This window comes from Molothrus aeneus, chromosome 22 (assembly GCF_037042795.1).
Source record: "Molothrus aeneus isolate 106 chromosome 22, BPBGC_Maene_1.0, whole genome shotgun sequence".
Classification (NCBI taxonomy): Eukaryota; Metazoa; Chordata; class Aves; order Passeriformes; family Icteridae; genus Molothrus; species Molothrus aeneus.
In genome coordinates, this window is record NC_089667.1 from 740,795 (window position 1) to 768,020 (window position 27,226).

Genomic DNA, 27,226 nt, shown 5'->3' on the forward strand with positions numbered 1-27,226 from the left:
TTCATTAAAGGTTCCAAGATAATTTCTTTAGTACCCTGAATTTCAGGCATTTTGTTGTGCTGTTCTCACTGCCCTTCACTGAGTCAATACATACAGAAGCTGCATTTTTTATCTGTGAAAGCATTTTTCTTCCTTCCCTGGGGTTTTGGATCCATACTGGATACAGTGCTCTTGCACAGCACATAAATCACCTGTGAGAGGCAAGTAACAGGGTAATTCCTGTGTGTGCTTGTGCTCTGGAAAATACAGCTTCAAATTGTCCAGCTGGGCTGCCTGTGAGCATTTACATGTAACCCCTTGAAAACACCCAGTGCTGCTGAAGTGCTCACGGTGTGGGGTGGCAGGGAGCGTGGGGGGTTGGATGGCACAGTGCTCCAGGCTTCAGGAGAGTCTGATTTTCCTGGCCTTTCTCTCCTTACTCCAGGGGATTGTGAGTTGTGCCCCCCTGACTGGCTGTGAGTCCTTATTAGGGCTTATTTAGTGAACTAAGAGCTTCACTTCTTGGCAGAATTTAGCAGGAATCCAACTTTGGCATCTTGTGACTGACCAGAAGAGCTCTAAAATCCCCACTGCCTTCACTTTTTGGTAGTAAGAAGGTTACAATTAATATTTCAGAGCATAGTTGCTTTTCAGTGCAGTGTCATGAGTTTGATGTCCCTGGACACAGAGTCACTGAGGTTGGAAAAACCTCCCAGATCATCATGACCAACCACAGACAATAGAATCCTGGTTTTCCACCATATTGTCTCTAAGAAATAATATCACCAAGTTATAGAATGAGATAAAAAATTGTGGGAATTGAAAATTTCAAAATAAGGCTCACTTTTCCCTAGGGATTTTTCTGTGCAATCCCTTCAGTGTACAAGGATCTTCAAGGCTTTCTCAAGCAGAGTGAAGAAACTTGTTTGTTTTAAGCTTGAGTTTCTCCCATAATTGCTTGAGACCTAAGATTTCAATATGATCATTTCAGTCTCTTTCCCAAACTCATTTCTTTTCAGAACCAAAAATCAGTAACCATTCATAATAGGTTTTATTCCTAATGCCTGAGTTAGAGCAGCTTTGTGTTTGCTGGGAAGTGCCTTTTGCCAGAATTAGGGAGGCTGGAGCCTTACATATAAACCATTATGGAATCCTGAGTCTCATGGAGCCTCAGATGAAACATCTAAGTTTCAGTATCTTCTTAGAGATTTTCCTCCTTAATTGGGTTGAGATGAAACTAAACCCAAGCACTCATTTTAGGGCTTGTATTGGTGCCTGCTTAGACCTCTAGCAAGGTTTGGGCATCTCTGTTTGGTAGGAAGACTGTTGATACTGATGATAAAGACATTAATCCCATTTCCTCCGTCAGAATCCTGGGAGTTTGCCAGGATGTGGCAGAAACAGGTCTTTTCTCTGTCCTTCCTCTTCACCCTCTTCTCCCTCACCCCATCACTGCTGGGCACACAGCAGTGGCTGTGGGTGTGAAGGGTCACCTCGTTGGACTCTGCAGAACTTCCCTCATGGCTCCAGGGCAGTTTCTTTAAATCAGTTCACTCCTGTAAATGTCACTGCATGCTTTCATCACAAACACACTCAGTTCCTTCCCACCCTCATTTGCCTGTGTCTGTAGCTTTAGGATTGATTACAGGTTAGGTGGGCATCCTAGGCTAGTGAAAGGTGGAATGAGGTGGGCTTTAAGGTCCTTCCAACCCAAACAACTCTGGGATTTACTGATCAATGTAAAATCTTATATTAAAACACCATGTGTGTGTGTGTGTGAGGGTGGCTATGGTTCCTTGTTTTAACTGACTTATACCTTTTCTGCACTTTGTATAAATGTTTCTCTTCAATTTACTGTGCAGAGCAGGTAAACTCCTGCAGTGTGTGGTCTTTTTTTTATTCAATATGTAGAAAATACTTAGTTCTTAAACCCACTACACCTGCATTACTTGTCAGCTACGTTTTGAATTCTGTATGCTTGTGTGAGTTGAATATTGCCCAAAGCCTGCAGGTTCCCTGGGACACCCCTTTCTTCCAAGGAAGAGCAGTTGGAGAAGTTGTGCAGGGCACAGCTTGTCCTTGTTGCTGGTGAGGTGTGACATGGCAGATGTGCTGGAGCTGTGAGGATGTGATTTGTGAGCAGCAGGAGACAGGACCATGTTGTGGAGGATGTGTTTGTGCACCTGAAGAGATGGGGAGGTGCAGAAAAGCCCAGAGCTGTGAGTTTCCTATTAATGCCAGATTCTTTTAGTCTGGCTGAAGTTTTTATGCAACATTCAGCTAAGGGGGGAAGTTTTGGCTTCTACTCCTAGAAAAGCTTTTGTTTTAGAAAATCAGTTTGACCATATACCTCTGCTGCTCATTTTCCAGCCCCTCTTTCCCCCTTTTTGCTGAAGGAGGTGTTTCCATGGAGTCTGTTCCATGTTTAACACTTGCTCAAGTTGTAGAGAAATGGAAGTGGGTTAGAAAACATGGGTCAGATTTGTCCCAGCTGTGGGACAAGGGCTTTCTGTTTCTTTGCTTAAAAAAGCAGGGTGGGGGCAGATTGGAGATGTGAGGATTTGAGGTATTTCTCATGCATGGGCACACAAAATCCTGCTTGCACCTTCCCCCAGCTCAGGTCTGGCAGAGTGAGAAGCTAAAGGACTTTATTGGGAAGTGCTCTTGCTGTGGCTGTGTTCTCTCAAAGTGCATCCAGTTTGGTCACAGCCTGACCTCTACTTCATGTCAGGGGATGTGGGCACAGCCTCAGTGCCAGCAGTGCTGGGTTTCACACAGCCTGGTTTGTCCACATGAGTGGTTGTTGATCTTTCCCACTTGTAGGGTCATGGGAGGAAATGGAATAAGTTTCCCCTCAGCTTTTATCACTTCCTGCTGATAGGTAAGGGGAGATTATTGTCCTTCACTTGCTGCATCTCTTGTCAGCAAGAGAAGTTGGTGTTGAACCAGATGATAGATAATGTTTGTTGTGGGGAAGGAATTCCCAGATGTGGCTGTGGTAGCACTGATATCCCCCTCCCTGCCTTTTGCCCTGGCCTGGTGCTGCCAGGTCCTGCTCAGACAGCTGTGGCTGGAATGTGCCAGCTCTTGGTGTCAGTCCCTGCAGGCTGGCAGGGATATTAATTTTTGATGGACAAGGCTTTTGGAGACCCTGCACACCCTGCCAAGATAAAGCTGTGCAAGTTGAGCCAGCATTATTTGTTCTTACAGACCTTACTTCATCATTTGAAAAAATACATTTGCTGTAATTTCCCAGAGAGGTTCTGGACTGCACATCCCTGGAAGTGTTCAAATGGTTGGATGGGGCTCAGAGCAACCTGGGGTAGTGGAAGATGTGGAATGAGATGGGATTTAAGTTCCCTTCCAGTCCAAACCACTCTGGGGTTGGATGATTTTATGATTTGGTGGAGATGGTTGTGATAAAATTTTAGCATTGTGAACTTCCAATTTGCAAAATTGTCATCTTGATGCTTACTTGGGAGTTTCTTGGGAGTGAGGATGGGCTGGGGTGTAGAAAAGGGCAGGAGAAACAGTGACACAGTCCAAGGAGGAGATTTCTGTGATCATGGGCTGGCTTTGTACAGTTTCTGTATGTGTCATAAGTGAGTTTCTGGGGTTCAGAGCACGTCCAGAGGTTGTCAGGTGTTTCTATCCAGTTGTTACTGCTGTGCTTTTATGGCTCGTGAGATACAGTCCTGCCTCCACACTGAGACAAACCCCTCCTGCACCAGACTGGAGGTGTTTGGTGCTGGGAGGGGAGAGTGTCCTCCTTTTGGAGTGTCAGGAATGTTGGTGTTGCTTCCTCCAGCCTTCCTTCCTCGCCCAGCACCGAGTCCTGCTTGTGGAAGGGGTCTGGTGGAGCTGTGCTCCAGCAGAACTGCTCCCAGGAGAGCCAGGAGTGCACCTCTGATGGGAATTCAGCTTTATTCACATCCTGCACCTCCACACGTGGTACAGCCAGGCTCCTGCTCCAAGGCTGTCCATCCCTGTTTGGTTTTCCCTTATGGCTTTGCTAGGTTGTGTTTCCTGCCTTTGCTCCAGGAGTTCAGGTCTTGGTCCTGCTTCTCTGTATGTGAAAAATCCCAAATCTTACTCAGCACAGCACAGCTCACACCAACACCTCTCCTCTCCTTGGATGACAGGAGGCTGAGAAATCCCAGCATAAATGTATCTGCACTCTGGGTAGAAAAGGTGCTTAGAAAATGTGACAGTGAGATAGGATCAATGACTCCCTTAAGCCAATTAAGCTGCTCATTGCCACAGCACTCTTCCCTCCATCAGAATTACTGTTGCTGGGGGTTCTGTGTTGTTTTTTCTCCTCCTTTGGCATTCCTGCTGGTATCTCAGGTATAAAAGGCATTTTTTCCAGTGGCTTTGATTCTTGTCAGCATGGAAAAAAAGTTAATACTGACTTAGTTGGGGAGAAAACAGAAGAAGTGAGTAAGAGACTAACAGCTTGGAATGACAGGGCTGTATCAATTTTCACTCCCTCAGAGGAATAATGTGCTTGTTCCCAGCAAATGGAAAAGTAGACTAGGAGTAAAACTGTCACTGGCCTCCCACAGAATATAATGGATTTTGGAGCTCAGAGAAAAAAAGACAGTCATAACTAACTCTGTGATTTTAATGCACTTTCCTTGAAAGTCAGCAGTTTTATGAAATGCCATATGCAGGAAGATAAAAACTGTATACATCTTATAGAGCTGTATAAAAAATGATATTCACTGCTTTAATCTTATGCATTTGACTGTGGATGAATGCACTTCTCAATAAGCCTAAATGTGTTTTGGGTTTGAGTGGTTTATATCCTTACCTATGTGACCAGCACATAAACTGAACCTGTGAAAAAATGATGGACAAGCACTGTAGAAAACCTAATTCCTGGCGCATTCACGTGGCTTTTCTGTGGAAGTGGTTCTTGAATGAGCCAAATAAATATAAATTATGGTCCCCTGGTAGGCTGACAGGGAACGCTGTGTGTCTGTGCTCATTGATTGGCAACAGCCAAGGGAGGAATCCTGCTTGGTCCAGGGAGAGACAGTGAAAGAAAGGATGCTTTGTTTTGTGGCAAGGCCACTTCTCTTTTAAATAAATTAATAAATCAGGCTGGTCCTTTAATTTAATTGCCTCTTTGTTTTAGCCCAAAGTCACTAGGTGTTGGTTCCTCTTCCAGAGCCATCTCCATTGTCTTGGTCCTGTAAATATTCACTCACTTGGGCTGGGCTTTACTCTCATGGAAACCTGGGGCTGCAGGAGCAGGAGGATGATTGTGCTGCTGATCCCTGCCATCGTTTGTAGTGCAATGCCATCTAGTGTGCAGAGGGCTCTCAGGATTGCCCTGCTCTGGAAATTCAGCACAGCAGCGCTCTCCTACCTGCACCTAATTCCAGGCAGCTCCAGACAGATTCATTTCTGCCCGGAGAAGCTGTGGCTGCCCCATCCCTGGAGGTGTTCAAGTGGTTGGACAATGCTTGGAGCAACCTGGGGTAGTGGCATGGGCAGTCCCGGCCCATGGAATGAGATGGGATTTCATGTCCTTTTTAGCCTAAACTATTCTGGAATTTGATGATTTTATGATATGGTGGAGATGGTTGTGATAAAATTTTAGCATTGTGAACTTCCAGTTTTCAAAATTGTCATCTTGATGCTTGCTTGGAGTTTCTTGGGAGTGGGGATGGGCTGGGAGTAGAAGAGGGCAGGAGAAACAGTGACACAGTGCAAGGAGGAGATTTCTGGGGTCATGGGCTGACTTTGTACAGTTTCTGTATGTGTCATAAGTGAGTTTCTGGGGTGCAGAGCACGTCCAGAGGTTGTCAGGTGTTTCTATCCAGTTGTTACTGCTGTGCTTTCATGGCTTGTGAGATACAGTCCTGCCTCCACACTGAGACAAACCCCTCCTGCACCAGACTGGAGGCGTTTGAACATGGCTGGGCTGTTCCTTGGGGCCTGTTTTTTGATAGTTTGGGTGCAGGAGAAGCATTTCTTCATTGTCTGTCTTCATTGGTACTTTGATCTCTTAAATTCTGCACATGAAAGAAGACAGTTTTCTTGCCAGGAGGACAGAAGATTCCCCCCCCCTCTCCTGTGCTGAGGAATGTGCAGTGTGAGGGGTTTGATTTCCTTTTCCAGCACTGTTTTGGTGTCCTTGTGTGGTACCCAAGATGTTGGATTCTGGATGCTGCCAGGAGAGGGGCTGGGTCTCCCCAGGTTTTTACTAGGCCTGCCAGAGAGGAATCATTTCTGAATAATCTCCTTTTGCTTTCAATTAATTGTGAAACCAGGCTTTAATAGGGTGTGAAATGGAAATAGAGAGAGGTTACACCAGCTGCCTTTATTTACATGTGTTAATCAACACAGACCCAAACAACAACAAATTAAACTCGAGCCATTCAGAGGGTTTGAAACACTCCACATTTGGCTGAGGACTTTGAAAAACGTGTACTTTGTGGAGAGCTGGAAGATCATGGGCACTTTTGTTCTTTTTAAAATTAGCAGCCATGGGAGACCCGAGGCAGAGCCCTGCAGTTGCTGTGGCTGTGGCCCATGGTCAGCTGAGCTGGCTTTGCTCTGAGCAGTGACAGCCCTGGAGGGTCTTTGCTGTGCCTTTGGGGACTTGGCTGTGGTGGCAGGGCTGGCACAGGAGGGTGGCCCCCTGTGCCAGGAGTATCCAAGGGCCCTTCTCCAACTCTGGCATTGCAGCACAGGCTCCAGCAGCCAGTGACTGAAGGTGGTTTCCTGTTGGACACGTGGCTGTGCTGGTGCTGCAGGGGTGCATCTGCAGTTTGATGGGAATGTCTGTGGGAAGCAGAGCTTGGTTTGCAGCCAGAAGGAATTTTGGTTACCTGTGTTCAGCTCTGAGGGGCCAGCGAGTGCCTGGTGCTGGTGTGCTGAAGGTGCTGTAGGGCTTTGGCTCTGGCAGGATGCTCAGAGGTACTCCTGGAGGATACCCCCTGCTCCAGCAGAGCCACTGGGCTTGGCTTCTGGGAAACTTGTGGATTTGATTTCTCTGGGAAAGAGTCAAGGCAAATTCAAGGAAAATTTTGCTTTGTTCCTCTAGAGAACTTCACAATGGAGACATGAACCTGCTGGGGTGTACAGCACATTGTGTGCACTCCCAGACTGCCCCAGCTCATCCCCAAGTCCATAGACACCCACAGTACCAAGGAGATCAAAGAGAAATATTTCAGAGTTGGGAATTAAACCAGGCTTCTGATCTGCCTGTGCCAGCGAGAGCTGGATGTTGTTGTTTGTGAGGATGAGAGTGATGATTTCATTTAATGAATTCAATTTAGAGAATGGTCCATATCATGGCTGGTCAAAATGTGATTTGTCAGCAGAGGGAATGAGAATATTTTGCTTTTTTTCTGGTGTGTTTTTTTCCTACTTAGAAGGAAATCAGCTCTCAAGTAGGAATTATGTGATCAAGTACCAGAACTTGTTTATCAGAAGGAGCAAAATTTATGATGAGGCTGGTCTTACACTGATAAAATCCTTTTCTGCTCCATGTATTTATGAGCCGTAAATTCTGATTCTTCACTCAAAGGTTGGACTTGATGTCCTAGAGGTCTTTTCTAACCTTAATAATTCTATGATAATTATTATTAATTAATAATAATGAATGTGTGTTAGGGACCACATTCAGACATCTTTCTTGCCTCTTACAGGTCATTTAAGGATGCTTTTGACCTCAGCAAATATGTTTCCATCCTCAGAACAGATTTTCTTCATTGTCACTTTCTGTAATCCCTTTGTCCATGACAGGCCAGGCTGCACATAGTGATGTGTAGTGGCACCAACTCTGTGTCAGGACTTGCTTTCTAGTTGTATCAGAAACAACCAGGTGCAGGAGGGGATTGGGAATCAGATGGGCTGAGGGACCCTGAGGGGAGAGCAGCACATGGAAGGCTCATTCTTGCTGATTATACCCTGTTTGCACTAAATAAGGCTGCTCCAGGGGTGGCCCAGGCTGTATAATTTATAGGCACTGATTTCCTTCATAAACATTCCCTAAATGTTTATTTCTTCGTGCTGCAGCACCCCATAGTCTCATTTATTTGGGGATATGAGAAGACATCTCATAAATTTTCCCAGCTTGTCATACCTGAAAATACTGCAACCCATGACACCTTTTGATAAGTTTTCCAGTGTAACAATTAAAGGCCTTTTTGACAGTTTATTGCACAGGAAATTTCCAATGTATGGGAGAAATAGGACATTGGGTAGGAAAGAAATAGAGTTTCTTTCTAACAATGGTAATTTTCAGTTCTTTAAACAGCTTGCATTGAGCATTAAAAATTCTCAAGGGTATTTTCAGAGCTGAAAGAACAAAGAGAAACTTTGAAGAGGGGGAAATCGCTATCAGCTGATGAAAAAGGCTTGAAAAGTTTATGTTCCTATCGTAAAAATCCATTTTACTACCCTAAACATCTATGTTCCTGCACTAAAAGTGTATGTTCCTGTACATGCTGTGCTACACTTGTCATTTGTGAGGAGGAAAAGCTGATTGTCTTCACAGCCACATGAAGATGCTTTTTAGGCCTCAAAGGTATTTGTGTTATACTGTCATGTAGGGTATGGATAAGGGACACGTAAAATAGACTGAAATTTGTTGTCAGTGTAGGCAACAAATGGGGAAAATTGGGAGAATTGCCCATGGACAGGAGAGAGGTATCAGGGCTGGAATGGGCAGAACTCTCTGTCTCTTCCCTGTGTTATTAGAGAAATAAATCTGAAAAGTGGGGAAAAGTCTTGGCAAATCTGTTCTCAGCAGATTAAAAATGTGAACTTATGGGGAGTTCCTGCTGTGTGATGTTACTGACCCACAGCGCTCTGCTGACCCTGCTGGGTGCTGAGGTGATCATTCCCTGCCATTTTTGGGCTGCCCAGCCCATCTCTGACACTGGCAGTCTGAAGCACAGTGGCCTTCAAACAGAGCATCATTTGCAGTAAAATAATAACTGAAACACAGGACTGACTTCTGGCATATTCAGAGTAAAAGCTCATTGTGGCTTGAGGAAGATGAAGGCTCTGACAGGGACCTGCAGTTTCTGAGAACTGACTTGGACTGCAAAAATTGCACGTGAATTTGACAAGAGACCTCTGTGACCAAAAGTAATAAAAGCATGAGGTTGTGCTGGAAAAGTGTTGGATCTTAATATTTCTATATTACCATAATTATGGTAATATTTATTACCATAAATATTACCATATTACCATAGAGAAAAGGGAGCTAATGGCATTCTCTCCCTTTGGTGGTGAAATCATCACCAGGCAGGGGTGGGCTGGCCAGGATGGAAGCACTTCCATGGCTAGTGATTCCCAAAATGCCTTTCTACAGAGAAGGGACTAAACTTGGATATTCTGGACTGGAAGAAGTGGTGTGGACTTGTAGTAGTGGTGTGGTGTTCATGAGAATAATCACTCTGTTAAATTACCACTCAAATTTAAAAATTGAAACCCTCACTGAACCCAAGTTTTTGGGTCTGTGGGGAAGAGGATGATGTCCCTGTCAGTGTTGATCGGGTCTCAGGTGCTGAAGGCTAAAATCCAGCCAGTGAATAATGACCTGCAGTATTGGATGTTGCAGATGAGTCTCATTTACTCCCACACCGGACCTCTCGGACACGCAGACGTGTTCAGGCTGTTCACTGGCCAGGGAAGGCTCTGACAGCAAACTTTTCCTCACCAAATGCTTGTGTTGTGTGGGGCCTGTGCAGCGAGCGGAGCCCCGCCGTGCCCGGCTCCGGGCGCACATCCCGCACGGTCCCGGCCGGCAGCCCCGGCCTGCGGGGAGCTCCGCGGGCTCCAGCCCAGCCCAGAGCCGGCTGCCGGCACCGGGAAAGCGGCGCAGGGAGGCATCGGCTCTGCCCGGCTCTGCTCGGCTCGGCTCGGCTCGGCTCGGCTCTGCCCGGCTCAGCCCGGCTCGGCTCAGCTCTGCCCGGCTCTGCTCGGCTCGGCTCTGCCCGGCTCAGCTCTGCCCGGCTCTGCTCGGCTCGGCTCTGCCCGGCTCGGCTCTGCTCGGCTCTGCCCGGCTCGGCTCGGCTCGGCTCGGCTCTGCCCGGCTCGGCTCTGCCCGGCTCGGCTCGGCTCGGCTCGGCTCTGCCCGGCTCTGCCCGGCTCGGCTCTGCCCGGCTCGGCTCTGCCCGGCTCTGCCCGGCTCGGCTCGGCTCGGCTCGGCTCTGCCCGGCTCTGCTCGGCTCGGCTCGGCTCTGCCCGGCTCGGCTCGGCTCGGCTCTGCTCGGCTCGGCTCTGCCCGGCTCGGCTCAGCTCTGCCCGGCTCTGCTCGGCTCGGCTCTGCTCGGCTCGGCTCTGCCCGGCTCTGCCCGGCTCGGCTCTGCTCGGCTCTGCCTGGCTCTGCCCGGCTCTGCTCGGCTCTGCCCGGCTCGGCTCTGCCCAGCTCTGCTCGGCTCGGCTCTGCCCGGCTCTGCCCGGCTCTGCTCGGCTCGACTCGGCTCTGCCCGGCTCTGTTCGGCTCGGCTCTGCCCGGCTCGGCTCGGCTCTGCCGGGCTCTGCTCGGCTCTGCTCGGCTCTGCCCGGCTCGGCTCGGCTCTGCCCGGCTCGGCTCGGCTCGGCCCTGCTCGGCTCGGCTCGGCTCGGCTCGGCTCGGCTCTGCTCGGCTCTGCCCGGCTCGGCCCGGCTTGGCCCGGCTCGGCTCTGCTCGGCTCTGCTCGGGTCTGCCCGGCTTGGCCCGGCCCGGCTCGGCTCGGCTCGGCTCGGCTCGGCTCGGCTCGGCTCGGCTCGGTTAGGCTCGGCCCGGGCTGTGCTGGCTCCCGGACATGTGCTGTCGCTGCTGTCACTGCTCTCTCTCGGCCGTGCAGCCGCTCGTGTGCCGCTGTGAGCCCGATCCCCGCACGCATTCCCTGCCTCCCTGTTTCTCTTGGCTCCCGCTGAACTGCACGGCTCGTCCCGCGGGACCTTCCCAGTGTGAGAGCGAGCGGCAGCGGCTGGAGCAGCCCGGGTTTCTCTGCGGTGCCAGCCGAGCATGAGATGGGCAGCGTGGCGGGGGCAGAGCCCCGGGGCCGGCCCTAGGAGCGCTCGGCCGGCAGAGGCCCCGCGGGCACGGCCCGCCATCCCCCGGCCCGCGGCGCCGCACGCCGGAGCTGCTGCGCTGGATCCTGGCGAGCATTTCTCAATCGGCTGCTGGGAGGCTACCGAGAGACCTGGAGCTGTTAGACCTTGGCTAGGGAGCCCATCCATGGGAAGAACGGGGCGTTGTAGCAGGGGTAAGTAGTGCACAGGCTCAGAGAACCTCTGGGCTTGCTCTGAGATCCTTTTTGTTTGCTACAGTCATCGGGATAAAATAAAAGCGGCTGGAAGGGCGCCTGCAGCATGGCACCAAGTGCTGCTGTGGCAATAAAGAGCGATTCAGCTTCCAGTTTAACAAGGGTTCTTTGCAGAATCTTCAGAGGTAGTTCAGAAGGGGGGGAGGTGGTTGTATTTTTGTGCAGACTCTCTTCCATGACAGATTTTAAAGCTCGGGATAATACAAACTGCGGTTCTCCTCCCAGAGATTAACCTGTGGCCTTTGGGAAGATCTTTTTGCAGTGAGGAAGTCAGTCTGAAAGCCATATTAATGAGGTAGAGGGAATTAGCTGCTAGTGGGGTGGGGAACATCCCAGCAGAGCTTTCCTGCCTCAGGAGAAGGGAATGGCTTTTGAGAGAAATGTTTTTAAACCTCTAGTGCATCTCCTACTAAGCAGAGAAATGAGAGGCCAGCACATTTTCTGGTGCTAAATGTGTTCCAAACTAGTGCTAATAATTCCTAGGACATACCCTTTATTATGAGGGTAGGGGTAGCAAAGGAGATTTTAGCATTTGTTTCCTCTTATTTGTTCTTTCATGCACCTCTAAAAAGAATCTTTTGAATATAAGGGAGTATCTGTTGTCAAAGTGAGTGTATATTGACTCTGAACTTTTACCTGGATAATCTTGTAGATCATTATTCCGAGTTTCTGAGGCAGATCTGTGGGTATGTGAAGCAGACTTGGATAAATCTTTCATCAGGTGCAGGGACAGGTAATGCTCACTTGGATGTTGAGCTGACAGGAGCCACAGAGCAATCTGCCGTTGACAGAGAAGTTTTAGGAGGTTACATGTATTTCTTCAGCCATAGCCAGTAAATTATTAACCAGACAAAAGCAGCATCTGGACTTTCTAGGAATGACTCTTTCCATTTGCCACCTCTCGAGTCTGTGCCCTGGGAGCTCGGTGCAACTCCAGGCTCTGTCAGAGCACAAGGGGGTGCTCAGCATCTTCAGCGCTCTGCTAAACCCTTGTGAGAATTGCCCTGCTCCCTGCCCTGCCAGGGTAGGGCTCTGTAGCTGTCAGGATGCGTCCCAAAGCTCCCTTTTTGCTGGCTCAGCTCCTTGGCTTCTTTTTTAGGAGAGTTGGACTTAAACCACTTCCTATTTCCTGCCTATCTTTGCTCCTTGCTTTTCCTAACGGCCCTGAGCCTTTCATGCCTAGCACCCAGATTTCCATATGTGAAGAGAGGGAATCTTCTCAGACTTTAACCCCTCCATAAATTGGTCAGGCTGACACCTTTTAATCGGTTGGTGGTGCTACTGATAGAGCACCCGTGTCACTCAGAGCTCTGAGCTTAATGTTTGCCATGAGTTAAAGAAACTGAGGGGGTTTTGTGTTTTATTTCTCTGTGTGTGTTTGGCTGAGCAGACTGAGCAGACTGAGCAGAGTAACCAGGATTATTTGGACTGGAAGCTTTCAAATTCCTGCACAGTGTGCATGGCACTGCTTTTCACACACAACATTCGGCCACTCCGAGATTTAAATTAATTATTTGGGATCTGTTGGCTTGTGGCTTTTTCCTTACAGCACACATCTGTGAATAACCAGGCTTCCCTTCCCTTCCCTTCCCTTCCCTTCCCTTCCCTTCCCTTCCCTTCCCTTCCCTTCCCTTCCCTTCCCTTCCCTTCCCTTCCCTTCCCTTCCCTTCCCTTCCCTTCCCTTCCCTTCCCTTCCCTTCCCTTCCCTTCCCTTCCCTTCCCTTCCCTGTTAGGATTTCATGGGGAACAGCTGGGTGTGCTCTGCAGGTACCTCCAGGTACTTCCTTCCAGGTACTGTGCAGCTCAATGAGGGCCAAGTCTCAGAAGTTTGAAACAAAACAAGAAGTTCAAAGTCCTCTGCCTGGTCCTGAAATGCTCCAAAAGTTGCTTTTTGTAAAGTCACTCAAATATATCTTCAAACTCTTTTTACATCAGACTTCTCTGCTTGGGGTCTGGTTTATGGTACCTGGAGGTGTCAGTGCCAGGAATTGCTGTTGTTTGTCATTAGGTTTTGCCAGCAGTGCAGTGTTAACAGGAGCCTGTGCCCACAGCCATTTAATCCAGCCTTGCAATTGCTTTTATTGAGGAAATGTTTCATTTATGCTGTATTTTCTTATGGAAATTGAATTTAGAAGGGATAAGTTGTGCACCCCAAGATTGTTTTCATTTCCTTGTGGCTGTACCACAGTTATTTCCTTTCCTTGGGAAAAACAAAGCTCCAGGGGATGCAGAGCTTGAGGTGAGGTTGGCCAGGGATGGAGCTCTGGGACAGAGCAGGACATCACACATGCTCCTGGCGTGGGCTGTTTTCCCAAAACAACAACATAACAATTCCATCAAGAGCTTGCCATAATGGAGGCTCTGTGTGTGCTGAGCCAGATGCATCTGGGCTGGGCTGACCCTGCCAGCTCTCCTTGGAGGAGCTGTGTTTTGGATTCCCACCAGAGGTGTGCTGGCAGAGCTCTGTGCTTTGTGTTTGATCCCGTGGATGTCTCTTAGAGGTCAGAAGTCATAGATGGGAGTCAGTAACAGATTCTGCTCATTTATTTTCTAGTTCTCTGTCCCTGGAGCACGTGTCCACGCAGGGGAGCACAGGGAGGTCACTCCTGTGCCCCGTGGTGTTGGGAATGGCCTGATCACCCCCTTGGGGCAAGCTTGCAGGAGAGATGGGATTGCCTGAACCAGCCCACGCTCCCAGCCAGGCTGGGGCTCTGACTCCCCAGCTGTGGCACAGTTACTGAGCACAGGGACTTTCCAAGCTCCTCCTGTTTGTAACTTCCTACCCCTTGTAAGTCTGGTGGGAGAACAGCTTCCTGTGCCTGTGGCTGCTGGTTTGAGAGCCTCTGCTTAGTGCTGTGTTTCATGTTGTCTCCTGAAACCCCAGAGGAAGTTTTTGGAAGTTGTGTGCCCCCAAGGGAGAAGGATGTGAGGTTATCATGGAAGCAAAAAAACCTGCAGGAAAGAAATCCATGAAGCAAATCTGGCAGTACCACTGTGTTTCTCCCATGTCTTCTCAAATGTCATTCCAAGTGACATAGATTCTGTGTCATAAAAAAAAAATAAAATCCAGGCTTCACCCAGCTAGGGTGAGAAGCAGTTCTGAGCCCAGTGGCTTCAGTCTGTAAAATTCAGCACTATTTATCTGAAAACCAGATTTCCATAGCCTGGAATGCAAGGAGTGTGGAAGTTTCTCAACACTGAGAGCTTTAGAGACAAAAGACAAACCCAGGAAATTCCAACCAGAAACCCCACAGGTGGCAGTGGAGCCCATGGAGCAATCCAGGATGTTCTGTGCTCTGTGCCAATCCCCGGTGCCCGAGGCCCTGCTCTGCCTGCAGCCGCACGCAGGGGTGTTCCTGCTTTGTTTTTAATAACCTCAGATATTTTAATTCCATGAAAACATTCTGTTTGCAGACACTCAGAAGTTGTTTTTGCCTAATGGGGTCTCCAGTGGCTGCATCTAAGAAGTTTTTATAAATATTTTATCGCTTATGAAGATTGACCTTCTTACACATTTAGAGGAGATAAAAGGGTGAGACCACTTGAGAAAACATTTGCATCTTAATACGGGAAAATCTGAGGGAAGTGTCTCTGATAGAACTCTGAGATTTTGTGTCTCAACAAGCTTAGGCATCAAATAGACTTGGCTTAGGAGTTAAACAGACTCCAGCAGTTATACAACAGTGGCCTGTGTTGGCAGCTCCACCTGGCATCGGGGATTGAAAGGGGGATCTTTCCAGTTTGTGCATTTCTGACTGCACCTAGGTCAAGGTTACTCCTGATTTCATCTCCAGAGAGGCACCAGCTGGATCCCCTGTGAGTTGTGTCTCAGAGCAGCTCTCCAGCAGCAGCATGGGGAGGGGAGGACCCTCCTGTCCAGAACAGCAGGTGAGATTGGAAAGGGTAGAATTCGCAAGGAATTGCCTTTCCTTCCCTCTTGCTATGTGCAAGAGAAGTGTGGCACTGGGCAAGTGTTTTGCCTGGTTTCATATTTATTCTAGATTTCTCTCTTAGCTGATTAATATCCCTTAACGTGCCTTGTCTTTTACCCTGTGGCTGATGGACCAGAGTGGACCTGTCCTGCCCCAGTCCCTGGAAATCTGAAAACCCAGCAGATCAGATCTCAGATGCTGTGGTTGCAGTGGAGTTTTTGCTGCCATCTCAAAGTGATGCCATTTCCCATACCTCTGGGAAGAGCTCAGGGGACGTGTATTTAAAAAGTTGCAGCAGTATGTCCCACACCAGGAGCTCTATTTTTCCATGGGAGCCCAGCATGCTCTTCTCAGTGTCCATACATTCCATCTGTGGGTGCCACATCCCTGGAAGTGTCCAAGGCCAGGCTGGGTAGAGCTCTGAGCAAGCTGGGACAGTGGAAGGTGTCCCTGCCCATGGCAGGGGTGGAATGAGATGGGCTTTACAGTCCCTTCCAATCCACAGCATTCTGGGGTTCTATGATTTTAAAGTTATTCTCTGCAGGAGTTTTGATTTTGAAGGACTCCAAGGAGTGTCCCAGCTGTTCTCAGCTCTCTCAGAAGCACCAAGATGTGTAGCACTTGTGCATGACCTCACTGGATGCTTATATTAAAACCACAATAACCAAATACCCCAAAGGAGATGTGTTCTTGTGCTTGTAAGGCACAAATGGAGCCATTGCTGCTTTCAGTACTTGTAAAGCACCCTGAGGGTCCTGCTGGGGCTGGGACCTGCCCTTTTCTCTAGCTGTTCGTACTTATAAACCATGCTAGGATTTATTAGTCTTGAAGGTGAAGCTCAGATGAAGGGATGCTGACTGCTGAATAATCATCCTGCCATAGGAAGAAATTGTCTTGTGTGATTTGCAAGCTTAAAATAGTTCTGGAAGTAACTACAGGCAAAACATACATCCCACAAGCTTTTAAATTGACTCAGTGTGAGTTCTTGCATAAAACCCAACCTCTGAGTACACCTTTGATTGGATGGGAATTGTGTGTGCTGGGAAAGGGATTTACTGTGTCCAGCTCTGGGGTTTCCCATGAAAGAAGGACCTGGAGCTGCAGGAGCCAGTCCAGAGGAGGCCACGGAGCTGCTCCAGGGCTGGAGCCCCTCTGGAGCCAGGCTGGGAGAGCTGGGGGTGCTCACCTGGACAGGAGAAGGCTCCAGGGAGAGCTCAGAGCCCCTGCCAGGGCCTGAAGGGGCTCCAGGAGAGCTGGAGAGGGACTGGGGACAAGGGATGGAGGGACAGGAGCCAGGGAATGGCTCCCAGTGCCAGAGGGCAGGGATGGATGGGATATTGGGAATTGGGAATTGTTCCCTGGCAGGGTGGGCAGGCCCTGGCACAGGGTGCCCAGAGCAGCTGGGGCTGCCCCTGCATCCCTGGCAGTGCCCAAGGCCAGGTTGGACATTGGGGTTTGGAGCAGCCTGGGGCAGTGGAAGGGAGTGGAATGGGATGGGCTTTAAGATCTCTTCCAAGCCAAACCATTCCCTGGGATTCCACCAGTCAATTTTACATCTATCCCTCCTATCCTCACACATTGCAGGGATGTTTTCTGTTGTATTGTGCTCAGTCCATGGGGAGAAAACAGGGTATGACAGAATCTCCTGAGCTGGAGGGACCCTCCAGGACCATCCAGTCCCACCCCTGTCCCTGCCCAGACCCCAACAACCCCACCCTGGGCATCCCTGGCAGCGCTGCCCAACCCCTCCTGGAGCTCTGGCAGCCTCGGGGCTGTGCCCATTCCCTGGGCAGCCTGGGCAGTGCCAGCACCCTCTGGGGGCAGAACCTTTCTCTAAGTCCAGCTTGAACCTCCCCTGGCACAGCTCCAGCCATTCCCCCATGTGTCACTGGGCACCACAGAGATCTCTTCATGGAGATGTTTTTTTCCGCTTTACTCCAGAGGTGCCTTGGAGTTTAATTCCAGCATCCAAACCCTTCCACACAATGGTATCTCACACTCTGTACAAAACAGGCAGGGGAACCAGAGAAAGACAGAATGCTTGGGTTGAAAGGGTCCTTAAAGATCAAAACCCACCTGTCCTGGGAGAGCTGTGCTTGGATTTCTGCTCATCCTGGTGCTGATGGTGGCTGAGTGTGGCCAGGCTGGCCCCTGGTGCTCTATGGGACTGTCCAGGGATAATGTCCAACACTCCACATGGTTCAGATGAGGTGTGAGGGATTTACTCACACCCTGGGGAGCCTGGAGTAGTGACTGCATGGCATTACAGGAGGTGCATTTTCCTTTTTTCTCTTATCAAGCCCTATTTGATTTTCTATGTATTTTTCTGCTGCTTTTTGAGCACTGTGTTGGAGTTGTCAAAGGGGTGATTTAGAATAGCAGAGGAAAAAAAGAGAGTCAGATAGAAAAATACTCTTTAAACAGGGCTTTCCTGTCTTTACTTTGATCATTACTTTAGGATATTTATGCTTGGGTAAAGAAACCACTCTGTGAAGAATGTTCTTTTTTTGCTCTGAAGCCACAGTTGAGGATGAGACAGGAAAGCAGGAGAAGATGGGAAGTGTGTGGGAGGATAATTAGTACATTTAGCAAGATAAAGCTGGAATGAGGCAAAATAGGCCATATAAATACATTTATGCTGTCAGAGTAATTAGGTAGAAAACGTTTCCCTGTTTAAGAAGATTTGCCAACCTAAAATTTCAGATAGAATAAAATCAAATCTTCACATGTATCAAAAGGCAAGGCAGGTCTGGAAGATGTCCCATTACCAGACAAACTGCTGTGAGTAATGGTCTGGGTAATGAGAGTGAAGTGGGGCTTGGACCAGCAGGATAATTTAGGAACTGGTGCAGGGACTGGCTGTTGGTGACTGGAGCTGAGAGATGTGGTCAAAGCTTTTCCTTATAGTGAGGCAGTATCTCGGAGTTTAATCAGCTTTTAATTTCTTCAGGATTTGTCCCAAGGATATTTGAGTCTTAGAATTATTGTTTTTTAATCAAACATGGCCATGTTTCACAGGGAAATGAGCCTCCTGCTCCTTGCCCTTGGCTACTAGACAGACTTGCACCCACTGCACACATTCCATGAAGGTGCTGCTGGTCCTGGGGCTTTGCCCTCGTTTGATTTGCTAAATTGCACCAACATCAGAAATTAACAGACATGAAAGTGAGGTGGTTTAGGAAGGGGAAAAAAAAGTAATTCCTAATACTGTCAGGAAAAAGTTGTCAGATGTAACAGTGCTTTGGAGGATTAATGGGCTTTTGCCATGGCCGAGTGTGAGCAGCAGCAATTCCCATTGCCTGTGTCTGGCTGCCTTCCCCAGGGATTTAACCTGAAATTCTGTCTTGGGAAAACGTGACAGGATCACCAGCTGTCCTTGGAACAATGACACAACCTCTGGCAGGAAAAGCAGCAGCCTTCCCCCTGCCTTACAACTCCTGGCTAAAGCCTTGGTCAGTGTTCCTGCCATCCCTTGTCTCCTGGAGACTCCTGCAGATGTGAGCTCCTCATCCCACCTGGATCACTGGGCCACTTGGTTGTCTTGGATCACAGGGGAGAGGGTCTGCTAATGATGCTCAACTTGCTTGTACTTTATCTTATAATAACTAAGTTATATTCAATATATAAATACAGTTATACATTTATTGTATTTTTATTATGGGTGTAGTTTATTATATGAATATCACAATATTTATTATACAAGTAAAGCACTCATATTTATATGCATATATTTAGATACATACCACAATATAATTTTATCTATTAGGTGAATAATACTGTTAATATTTTGAAGCATAGAGAAGGAGCTGTAGGGAGCAGCTGTGTTTTGTTGTCCAGGGAGCTGGGCAGGGGCTCAGCCTGGAGCAAAGGAGGCTCAGGGGGGCCCTTGTGGCTCTGCAGAACTCCTGCCAGGAGGGGACAGCCAGAGGGGTTGGGCTGTGCTCCAGGGAACAGGGACAGGAGCAGAGGGAACGGCCTCAAGTTGCTCTAGGGGAGGTTTAGATTGGATATCAGGGAGAATTTCTTTCTGGAAAGGGCTGTCCAGCCCTGAGACAGCTGCCCAGGGCCAGTGGTGGAGTCCACCTCCCCAGGGGGATTTCAAATCCATATGGATGTGACGCTTGTGGACATGGGTCATGGCAGTGCTGGAGGAATGGTTGGACTCCATGATCTCATAGGCTTTTTCAACCTCAACAATTCTGTGATTCTCCATAATTCCTTTGACTGGCCGTGAAATGTATGAGAAACCCTCAGGGCAGGGCCAAGGACAGGCAAGTTTCTGTCACCCTCTGTGAGAGATGCCAGAAACTCCTCTGTCAGCTCAGAGTGGTGACATTTGGATATTTGTGATTGTCCCAATATTTTCCTGAAGAAGCTCCTGTTTGCTCCCTGTGGCTTGATCCTGTCTCAGCTCTGCACCAACAGTGTCCCTAAAGCCTCTTGCAGGAGCCAGGCCCTGGTGCTCACACAGCATCACCTTTGAGGTCTTGGCTTTCTGCTGGCTCCCAACCAGGACATCATTATCCAAGGAATTTAGATGAAACCTGGGAGGTGCTGTGTAGGGGACTGAAATCGGCTCCAGAAATTGTAGGAGTTATTTTACAGGGTTTTGCTGCTCTCTGGAGTGTTATTCCCTGGCTGTGTCCCAGGTCAGTGTAGCTCCACACTGACTCCACTCCTCTGATGCAAGAGGGGGGGTCTCAGTTGGATTAGTTTAATTAAAGTATAAAAGTTTACACCATTACCTGCACAGACAGGTTTGGAGTTTGGGAAGGATGATCTGCTCCTCCTATTTGGAAACAAGATTATTTTTCCAGCTTACAGTTCTCATTAATTAATTGTCATCTAATTACTAAATGCCTCCCCCATTAAATTATAACCTTAATGCTGATTCTGTTGGGGAGGGGGATTTATTTGAGCTTTTTTATTTTCTTTTATGTTTTGTTTTCTCTTTTTTACATATTTTTATTTTATTGTGAGCTCTCTGCCACAGCCCTGTGTTACTCACTTGCTGTGATGTGCATGAGTGCGATCAGTGCATTCATGGCTTTATGAAGCAGAAGTTGAAGTAAATTCCACAGACAAATCAAATCCACGCTTCCCAGGCTTCTCACAAATCACTCTTTGACCAGGAGAGCTGGATGATGGGGTTGACATCACTCAGGAAACAAGGAGATGAAAGTTAAAGCTGCTGAATGAGCTTCCTTTGACATCTGGGGCACCAGGTCTTACCTGGTCAGGATTGGCTCATTGTTAGTAGCCAACAATCCCTGTCTTCTCAACAGATTTATGTAGTGCTTTTCTTGAGGTGATTTTTCACAGCTTTTGCTATTTGTAAGAGGAGCACACAAAACTGCAGTGGTTGGAAGTAAAAAAATTATTGCACACATCTCAAGAGTTATCTTTTAATTATTTTTAATTCTGAATGTGCTGTATCATAACTCAGCCTCCTGCTTTGCCGTTGTTCTTCCCTACAAGAGGAATGACCGATAAATTTTGTTCTGCAGGAGACCCCTGTAATTAGTCCCTTATCACGCAGCTTGCCAGAGATGAGCCTCAGACATGAACTAGAAGCATTTTTATGTTAAAGCTCCTTGTAGATGTGATCAGCAAAGTCTTGTCCTGCAAGCACTGCTCTTTTGGGCAAAAAGAGCCCAAAACTTGTGGTACAAGTTTGCTGGTAGAGGAAAAATTACCTGTGTTGAATTCATCATCAGTTCTCAGTGAGTGTGTGCAGGTTGAAGGCTCCCAGACTTGTCCCCAGCCATGTAAAGACAAATTTGAGCCATGCCTTGGCCTTGCTGCCCAGAGGAGCTGTGGCTGCCCTGTCCCTGGAAATGTCCAAGGCCAGGTTGGAGCAGCCTGGGACTGTGGAAGGAGTCCCTGCCCAAGAAACCAGATGAGCTTTAAGGTCCCTTCCAACCCAAACCATTCTGGGATTCCCTGATTCTGTAATGTTTTCAAGACTCTGCATTATCCATACACACAAAGTGTGGTGTGACTGGTTTTAAGGCTTTCTTTGTGTATCATGAAATACTACCAATGAAAAGTTTAGGATACTCTAAAGCCAATTTATAAAATTTGTCATATCCACTCATCCTAAGCATATATATTCCAACAATAAATGAACCTAATGGGATCTAATGCCTCATAATTGTTCATCAGGCTCAGGAGGTTTGACAGCCAATTTCAATGTGAAGAAGGAACATTGCAGATTATACATTATAAAGTATATGCTGTTTAACTCTGATCACTTGCAATAAATGCTATTTACAGATTATTTACCTCAGGAAAACACATTGGCACAGTTACAGGGATATCCACCAGGGCCTGCTGGCTGCTCTGTTATTTAAGAACACAAAAATCAATGTCCCACTTCGGAGCCAACCAGATTCTGCCTGTGAGTCATGTTCAGAGTCCAGTAAGGTCAGGAGAGGCCTCTGCTTTGTGCTTGGATTTCAAATCAAGCCTGGGGGCAACTGTGCTTTCCAGGATGTTCTGTTTACAAGGAATGCAGCTGCAGGAAAGGCTTTTAAACATCAGGACATCCATGATTTTTGGGAGAGCTTTGGTGCATGTCTATTAACAAAGCAAAATACAAACTGAACCACGTGGGGCAGGGAACATGAGCGAATATTCATCTTTGGGGGCATTTTGCGGTGAGGACGGCTGGACTGCAGGATAAACCCCAGAGATTTTCCTGTGGAAACAGTTTCTGTCTCCGTCTCAGTCAGCACGAGGCTGCCGTGGGAGAGGAGCAGTGTTCAGCTGGTTTTTAGAGTTCCCCTCTGAAATCAGGGACAGGTGCATGGCCCATGGCCAGCAGTGGGCTGGAATGTCCCTTCTCCCCACAGTAAGATTGTGTGAGCAGGGACTGAGGAGGGGCTGGCTGGGAGGTGTGAACCCCCTGAATGGGATCCTGAGGATGGCCCCCAGGCAGGAGTGCCTCGGGAAGGAAGATTGCTGTGCCCCAGTGCCCTGCTCACAGCTCCAGCTGATCTCTGCTCCTCCTGGGGTCTGTGCAGAGCCCGGCCTGGTGTCGGTGTGTGAGGGGGAGGGTGATGAATTCACCCCCTGCCTTTCTCTTCCCCACGTTCTGCTGCACAGTCAGGCCTTGAGTTCCTCTCAGGGAGCTCTGTAGTTGCCTCTTGGTGGTTTTGTTACCTGGCTGTTGTTTTTTTGGGGCCTGTGGTGATGAGCTTTGCCACTGATACACTCAGTGAAGGGACATCTGAAATTCCCTTGGGGCCAGGGAGGGGGGTCCATGTGCCCTCAGGGAGCACAGGGGAGATTAGAGGATGGAAACCTTTCTCCAGGAGTGGGAAACCCACATTTGAGTCATAGAATCTCAGAATTGGGTTGGGTTAGAAGAGCCCTTAAAGCTCATCCCATTCCACCCCTGCCATGGCAGGGACACCTTCCCAGCCTCATCCAGCCTGGCCTTGGGCACTGCCAGGGATCCAGGGGCAGCCCCAGCTGCTCTGGGCACCCTGTGCCAGGGCCTGCCCACCCTGCCAGGGAACAATTCCCAATTCCCAATATCCCATCCATCCCTGCCCTCTGGCACTGGGAGCCATTCCCTGTGTCCTGTCCCTCCAGGCCTTGTCCCCAGTCCCTCTCCAGCTCTCCTGGAGCCCCTTCAGGCCCTGGCAGGGGCTCTGAGCTCTCCCTGGAGCCTCCTCCTCTCCAAGTGAACACTTTCAGTTCTCTCAGCCTTTCCTTACAGAAGAGCTGCTCCAGCCTTTGGATCATCTTTGTGGCCTCAATTCCCTTGTCCAAGGTTAACAGGGCCCAGGGCTCCTCATACCTGGCAAACATGGCAAATATCTACAGTGTGTGTGAGCTTTCCCTTACTGCATGCTTTGGCTTTCCTTTGGCTGTTTCAAAACTCAGCAGCACTTCAGATGTGACATTTGATAGCAAAGAATGATGATGAAGGTGGGGGGGAAGGTGCAATACAGAAGCAATGGTTGTGTTTAATCACATTAATGGCAGCAGCCTATGCTGGTAACAAATTGTACAAATCTAAAGACCTTCTCTGGACCAGGAATGTTGTTACTTACCTGTGTACAGCCATCAGGAAAGAAGTCAGTGTTCCAGGAGCTGGGTTGGTGGAGGGAGAGGGCTGAATCTGTGCAGTGGGACTTCCCTACAGAGAGAAGGGAGATTCTGGCAGAGCAAAGTTAAATAAATTCCAGGTGTCATGTTCATTTGTATGGAGAGAACTTTGCCTTCTTTGTCCCTTTTTCATGAGATGTCTCTCACTACCCACTTCTGATTTTCACTTGCTTACATCCATTAAATACAACAACTTGGGATTCTTCTCCTCACCCTTTTTTCATTTCTGCTTTCATTTGTTTCAGGATTTTTTTATTGCTCTTGACTAATTAGGATTTTTTTACAGCCTTTTAAATTTTATGTACACATTTCCTTTATTTATTTGCTTTACAAACAGTCTTAACTTACTTAGGATTATTTGTAATTTCTGCTCTCAGAGAAGATCATTAAACATTAGCCATTTTAGTGGGTTAACAGGGCCAGGAGTGGGATGCTCCAGGCTCGGTCTATATGCAGGAATGTCTCCTCACTGCTCACACAAACACATCCTGATGATGCTCTTAATGACTCTGGGTGTGATGAATGGTGCCATAAAACTCTGCTGGGGTGAATTGCTTGACAGCACTGAAATTGGGAGATATGTTTTATTATTTAATGTCTTCCTGAATGTATAAAATAAAAAACTAAAAACATGTGGGGAGGGAGTATGGAGAAGGTCTGTTCTATATTCACTATCCATGAATATTTATAGAGATATTTTCAGTAAACAATTAATTTTGCAGACTTCTAAGCTGGAGGGTTTAATTCCTGCCTCGAACTGTTTGCCTCCCCGTAACTGTTTTATTTTTGAACTGTATTTTTATTTTTAACGTGTCAGGTGAGGTTCCAGAATCCGGTGGCATTGCAGGGTCTGTGTGTGCTGAGTGCCTCCCCTGGGGCAGCTCCAGCCAGACAAGCCCTTCCCTGATTCCCTGATTCCCTGATTGCCTGGTTCCCTGGGACTCAGCATGTCTGGGAGCTGCTGTGGGTGCTGAGCTCCATGTGCTGCTCTGGGCTGGTTTGTGCCCTCACTGACTGCTCCTCTCTCCTCTCCTCCCTGCCCTGCAGCTCTCGCTCCCAGAGGAACAGAACGAAGTGACGAGGAATGGCTGTGAGTCCAAGGAGCTGGTGTACCTGGTGCAGATCTCCTGTCAGGTAAATGCCCTGTTTTCTCTCCCCAGCCTGGCTTTCATTCTCTTTCCCACACAGCCCCAGAATGTTGGGATGTGATGCTTCCCTGTGGTGTGTCTGGGGTTTTCCACTCTTCCCTGGCTGGGTCCCCCAGGAGTGCTGCCTGTGGTGCTGCCACCAGCACGTTTTAGGAGAGAAGGATTGAGGGGAGAAGAATGAGAGTGTGAAGGAAATAATCTTCACTGATGGCCAGGGATGAGCCCAGAGACAGGAGTGGGTGTGCCCAGGCTGAGCTCACTCTGGGGGCAGCATGGACACCTGGACACACCAGTGACCCCACCAGGGAGAATCCCAGCCGGAGGTTTGTTCCCTCAGTGTGCTGCCAGGAGTGTTGATCTCCTCCCAGACACCTGGCGTGGAACTCTCATCTCGGGATGCTTTGGGCAGAGGAATCTGCTGCTCTGTCCCACGAATTCTTCATCTGCTGATCTGTGTGCCTTTGTAAAATGCTGCCTAATGGGTGTGTTTTAGTATGCTCAGTGAGTCACCCTTTGTGGGAGATGCAGGGTGCTGGCAGGTTCAGTGGGAGTTACTGCCTGTGTTGGGTTGTTTTCCTGGGTTCAGGACAGCAGCTCTTTCCATGATTCACCTCAGCACCCCCTGAGCATCCATCTTAGCAGTGAGTACACACTGACAGGTGGTGAGCAGGGTCCCTGCTCTGCTGCCTCAGCTCTGTGCTCAGAGTGGGGTGTTGTGAGAGCTGAGGAACACAGCATCCTGCATCCCACATCTCAAGGAGCAGAGCCTCTTGCCCTGTTCTGGAGGTGGAGCTTGGCCAGGCTGAGCTCCAGCAGCGTTAATTCCAGCAGGAATTATAATAATAGTATATTAATATAATAATTCCTCTCTGTGGGCAGCTTTCACATGTTCCTGTGCATGTTTATGAACGTGCTCTTGGGAGAGGAAAGAGAGGCTCGAGGTGGACATCTCTCAGATTTGCCAGTGTTTTGGCATTTTTTGGGACTGTTGTAACCCCCTGGAGCCAGTCTGGCCCAAAAGCAGCACTGCCCAGCCCAGCAGCCCAGGCTGACAGGCAGCACAGCAGACCCTGGGCATGGGCACACGTCTGTCCCAGCCACAGCAGGGCAGTGCCTGGCAAAGGGACTTGCAGGGGACTCTTGGAAATTGGAGTTCCAGTGTGTTTGGAGCCCTCACATTTGGGGTACATTTGCAGTGCTCAGTGGAGGGATGAGCCCTGGATTATTCCCTGGCTGTTGCTGGTGAGCCTGGCGAACATGGCAGTTTTTCACTAGCTCCAGAGCACATCACTTCTGATCCTTCCCCCACCTGACTGACACCTCCAGAGATTCACAGGGTGGCCTCAGGTGTAATTGTGTATCAGACCCTGCAGAGTACCCCTGTGCAGGAGGGAGGCCCAGGAGCAGCAGAGAGCTGGGATGGGGAACAATGGAGGTGAGGCCTGACCCTGCTCCTCTGGTGCCTTGCTCCCACTCTCCAGAGCTTTGCTGGGATGTGTCTGAGGGTACAGGCATGGATTTCATCTGGGTGGGGACAATGGGGGGAATTCTGTTAACCTTGGACAAGGGAATTGTAGCCACTGTGCACCAGGCCCAGCTCCTGAGAAATTCCCTTCCCTTCCCTTCCCTTCCCTTCCCTTCCCTTCCCTTCCCTTCCCTTCCCTTCCCTTCCCTTCCCTTCCCTTCCCTTCCCTTCCCTTCCCTTCCCTTCCCTTCCCTTCCCTTCCCTTCCCTTCCCTTCCCTTCCCTTCCCTTCCCTTCCCTTCCCTTCCCTTCCCTTCCCTTCCCTTCCCTTCCCTTCCCTTCCCTTCCCTTCCCTTCCCTTCCCTTCCCTTCCCTCCATAACTGGACTCAAATTCAAACCCTGGGATTTGGCCTCATACATTAAAGAATGGTTGTAGAACCATCCTTTGTCTCCCTTTCTTCCTTTTTTTCATGTTTTCATTTTATTTTTACTTTCTTTTCTTTCCCTTTCCCCCTTTCCTTTTCTCTCTCCTTTTTCTCTTCCCCTTTTCTCTCTTTTCCTCTTTCCCCTTTTCTTCTTCCCCCTTTCCCTTTTTCCTCTTTCCCTTTTTTCTTTCTCCTTTTTCCTCTTTCCCTTTTTTCTTTCTCCTTTTTCTCTTTCTTCTTTTCCCCCTTTTCCTCTTCCCCTCTTCTTTTTTACCCTTTCGCCCTCTTTCCCTTTTCTCTTTTTTTCCCTTACATTTCCTGTATTTTTTCCTTCTTTTTTCTCTTATATTTTTCTATTCTTCTGTTATAAAGTACTGCCCCTAGCTAGCTGGAGCTTCTCCCTTCCCCAGGCCTGTGACCACCCTGTCCCACATTACTGCATGTCCCTGTCTCTCAGATCCAGAGGAAGCTGAGACATTTGTGACATTTGGATCCAATGACCAGGAAGGCATGGGAGGAACTGCACAGCTGAGCATCATTTCTGCCATGGAGATCCTCCAGCCCTGGCCCCCCTGGCCTCTCCCTGTGCAGGGGAAGATTCCATTCCATCACCCCTTGGACACCAGCAGTGTCTGTGTGGAGCTGGCTCCACAGGAGAATGGCATGGGAGGTGTGAAATAGCTCATGGAGTGTTGGTGCAGTGGGGACACATTTGGGCAGGGTACATCTTGATCAGGCCAAAAATATTGAAGGGGGGAGGAAAAAAGCCTGAAAACCAAATTTGGCTTTCCTCACCCTTTGGATGTGCTTCCAGCACTGGTGTTTGGGCACTGCAGCAGCCTGAGCTGTGTCCTGGATTGTCAGATGGACACAGGCC

General features: G+C 48.7%; 1 protein-coding gene across 1 annotated transcript in view; it reads left to right on the forward strand.

The window, feature by feature from the left end:
* The window catches only part of ARHGAP32 (Rho GTPase activating protein 32), a 239,445-nt gene that overhangs the window by 118,438 nt on the left and 93,781 nt on the right, over nt 1-27,226 (forward strand). The window contains exon 6 of the mRNA XM_066564578.1: nt 24,359-24,445. Within this exon, the coding sequence (XP_066420675.1) occupies nt 24,359-24,445 (87 nt within the window). The remainder of the gene's footprint in view (nt 1-24,358; nt 24,446-27,226) is intronic.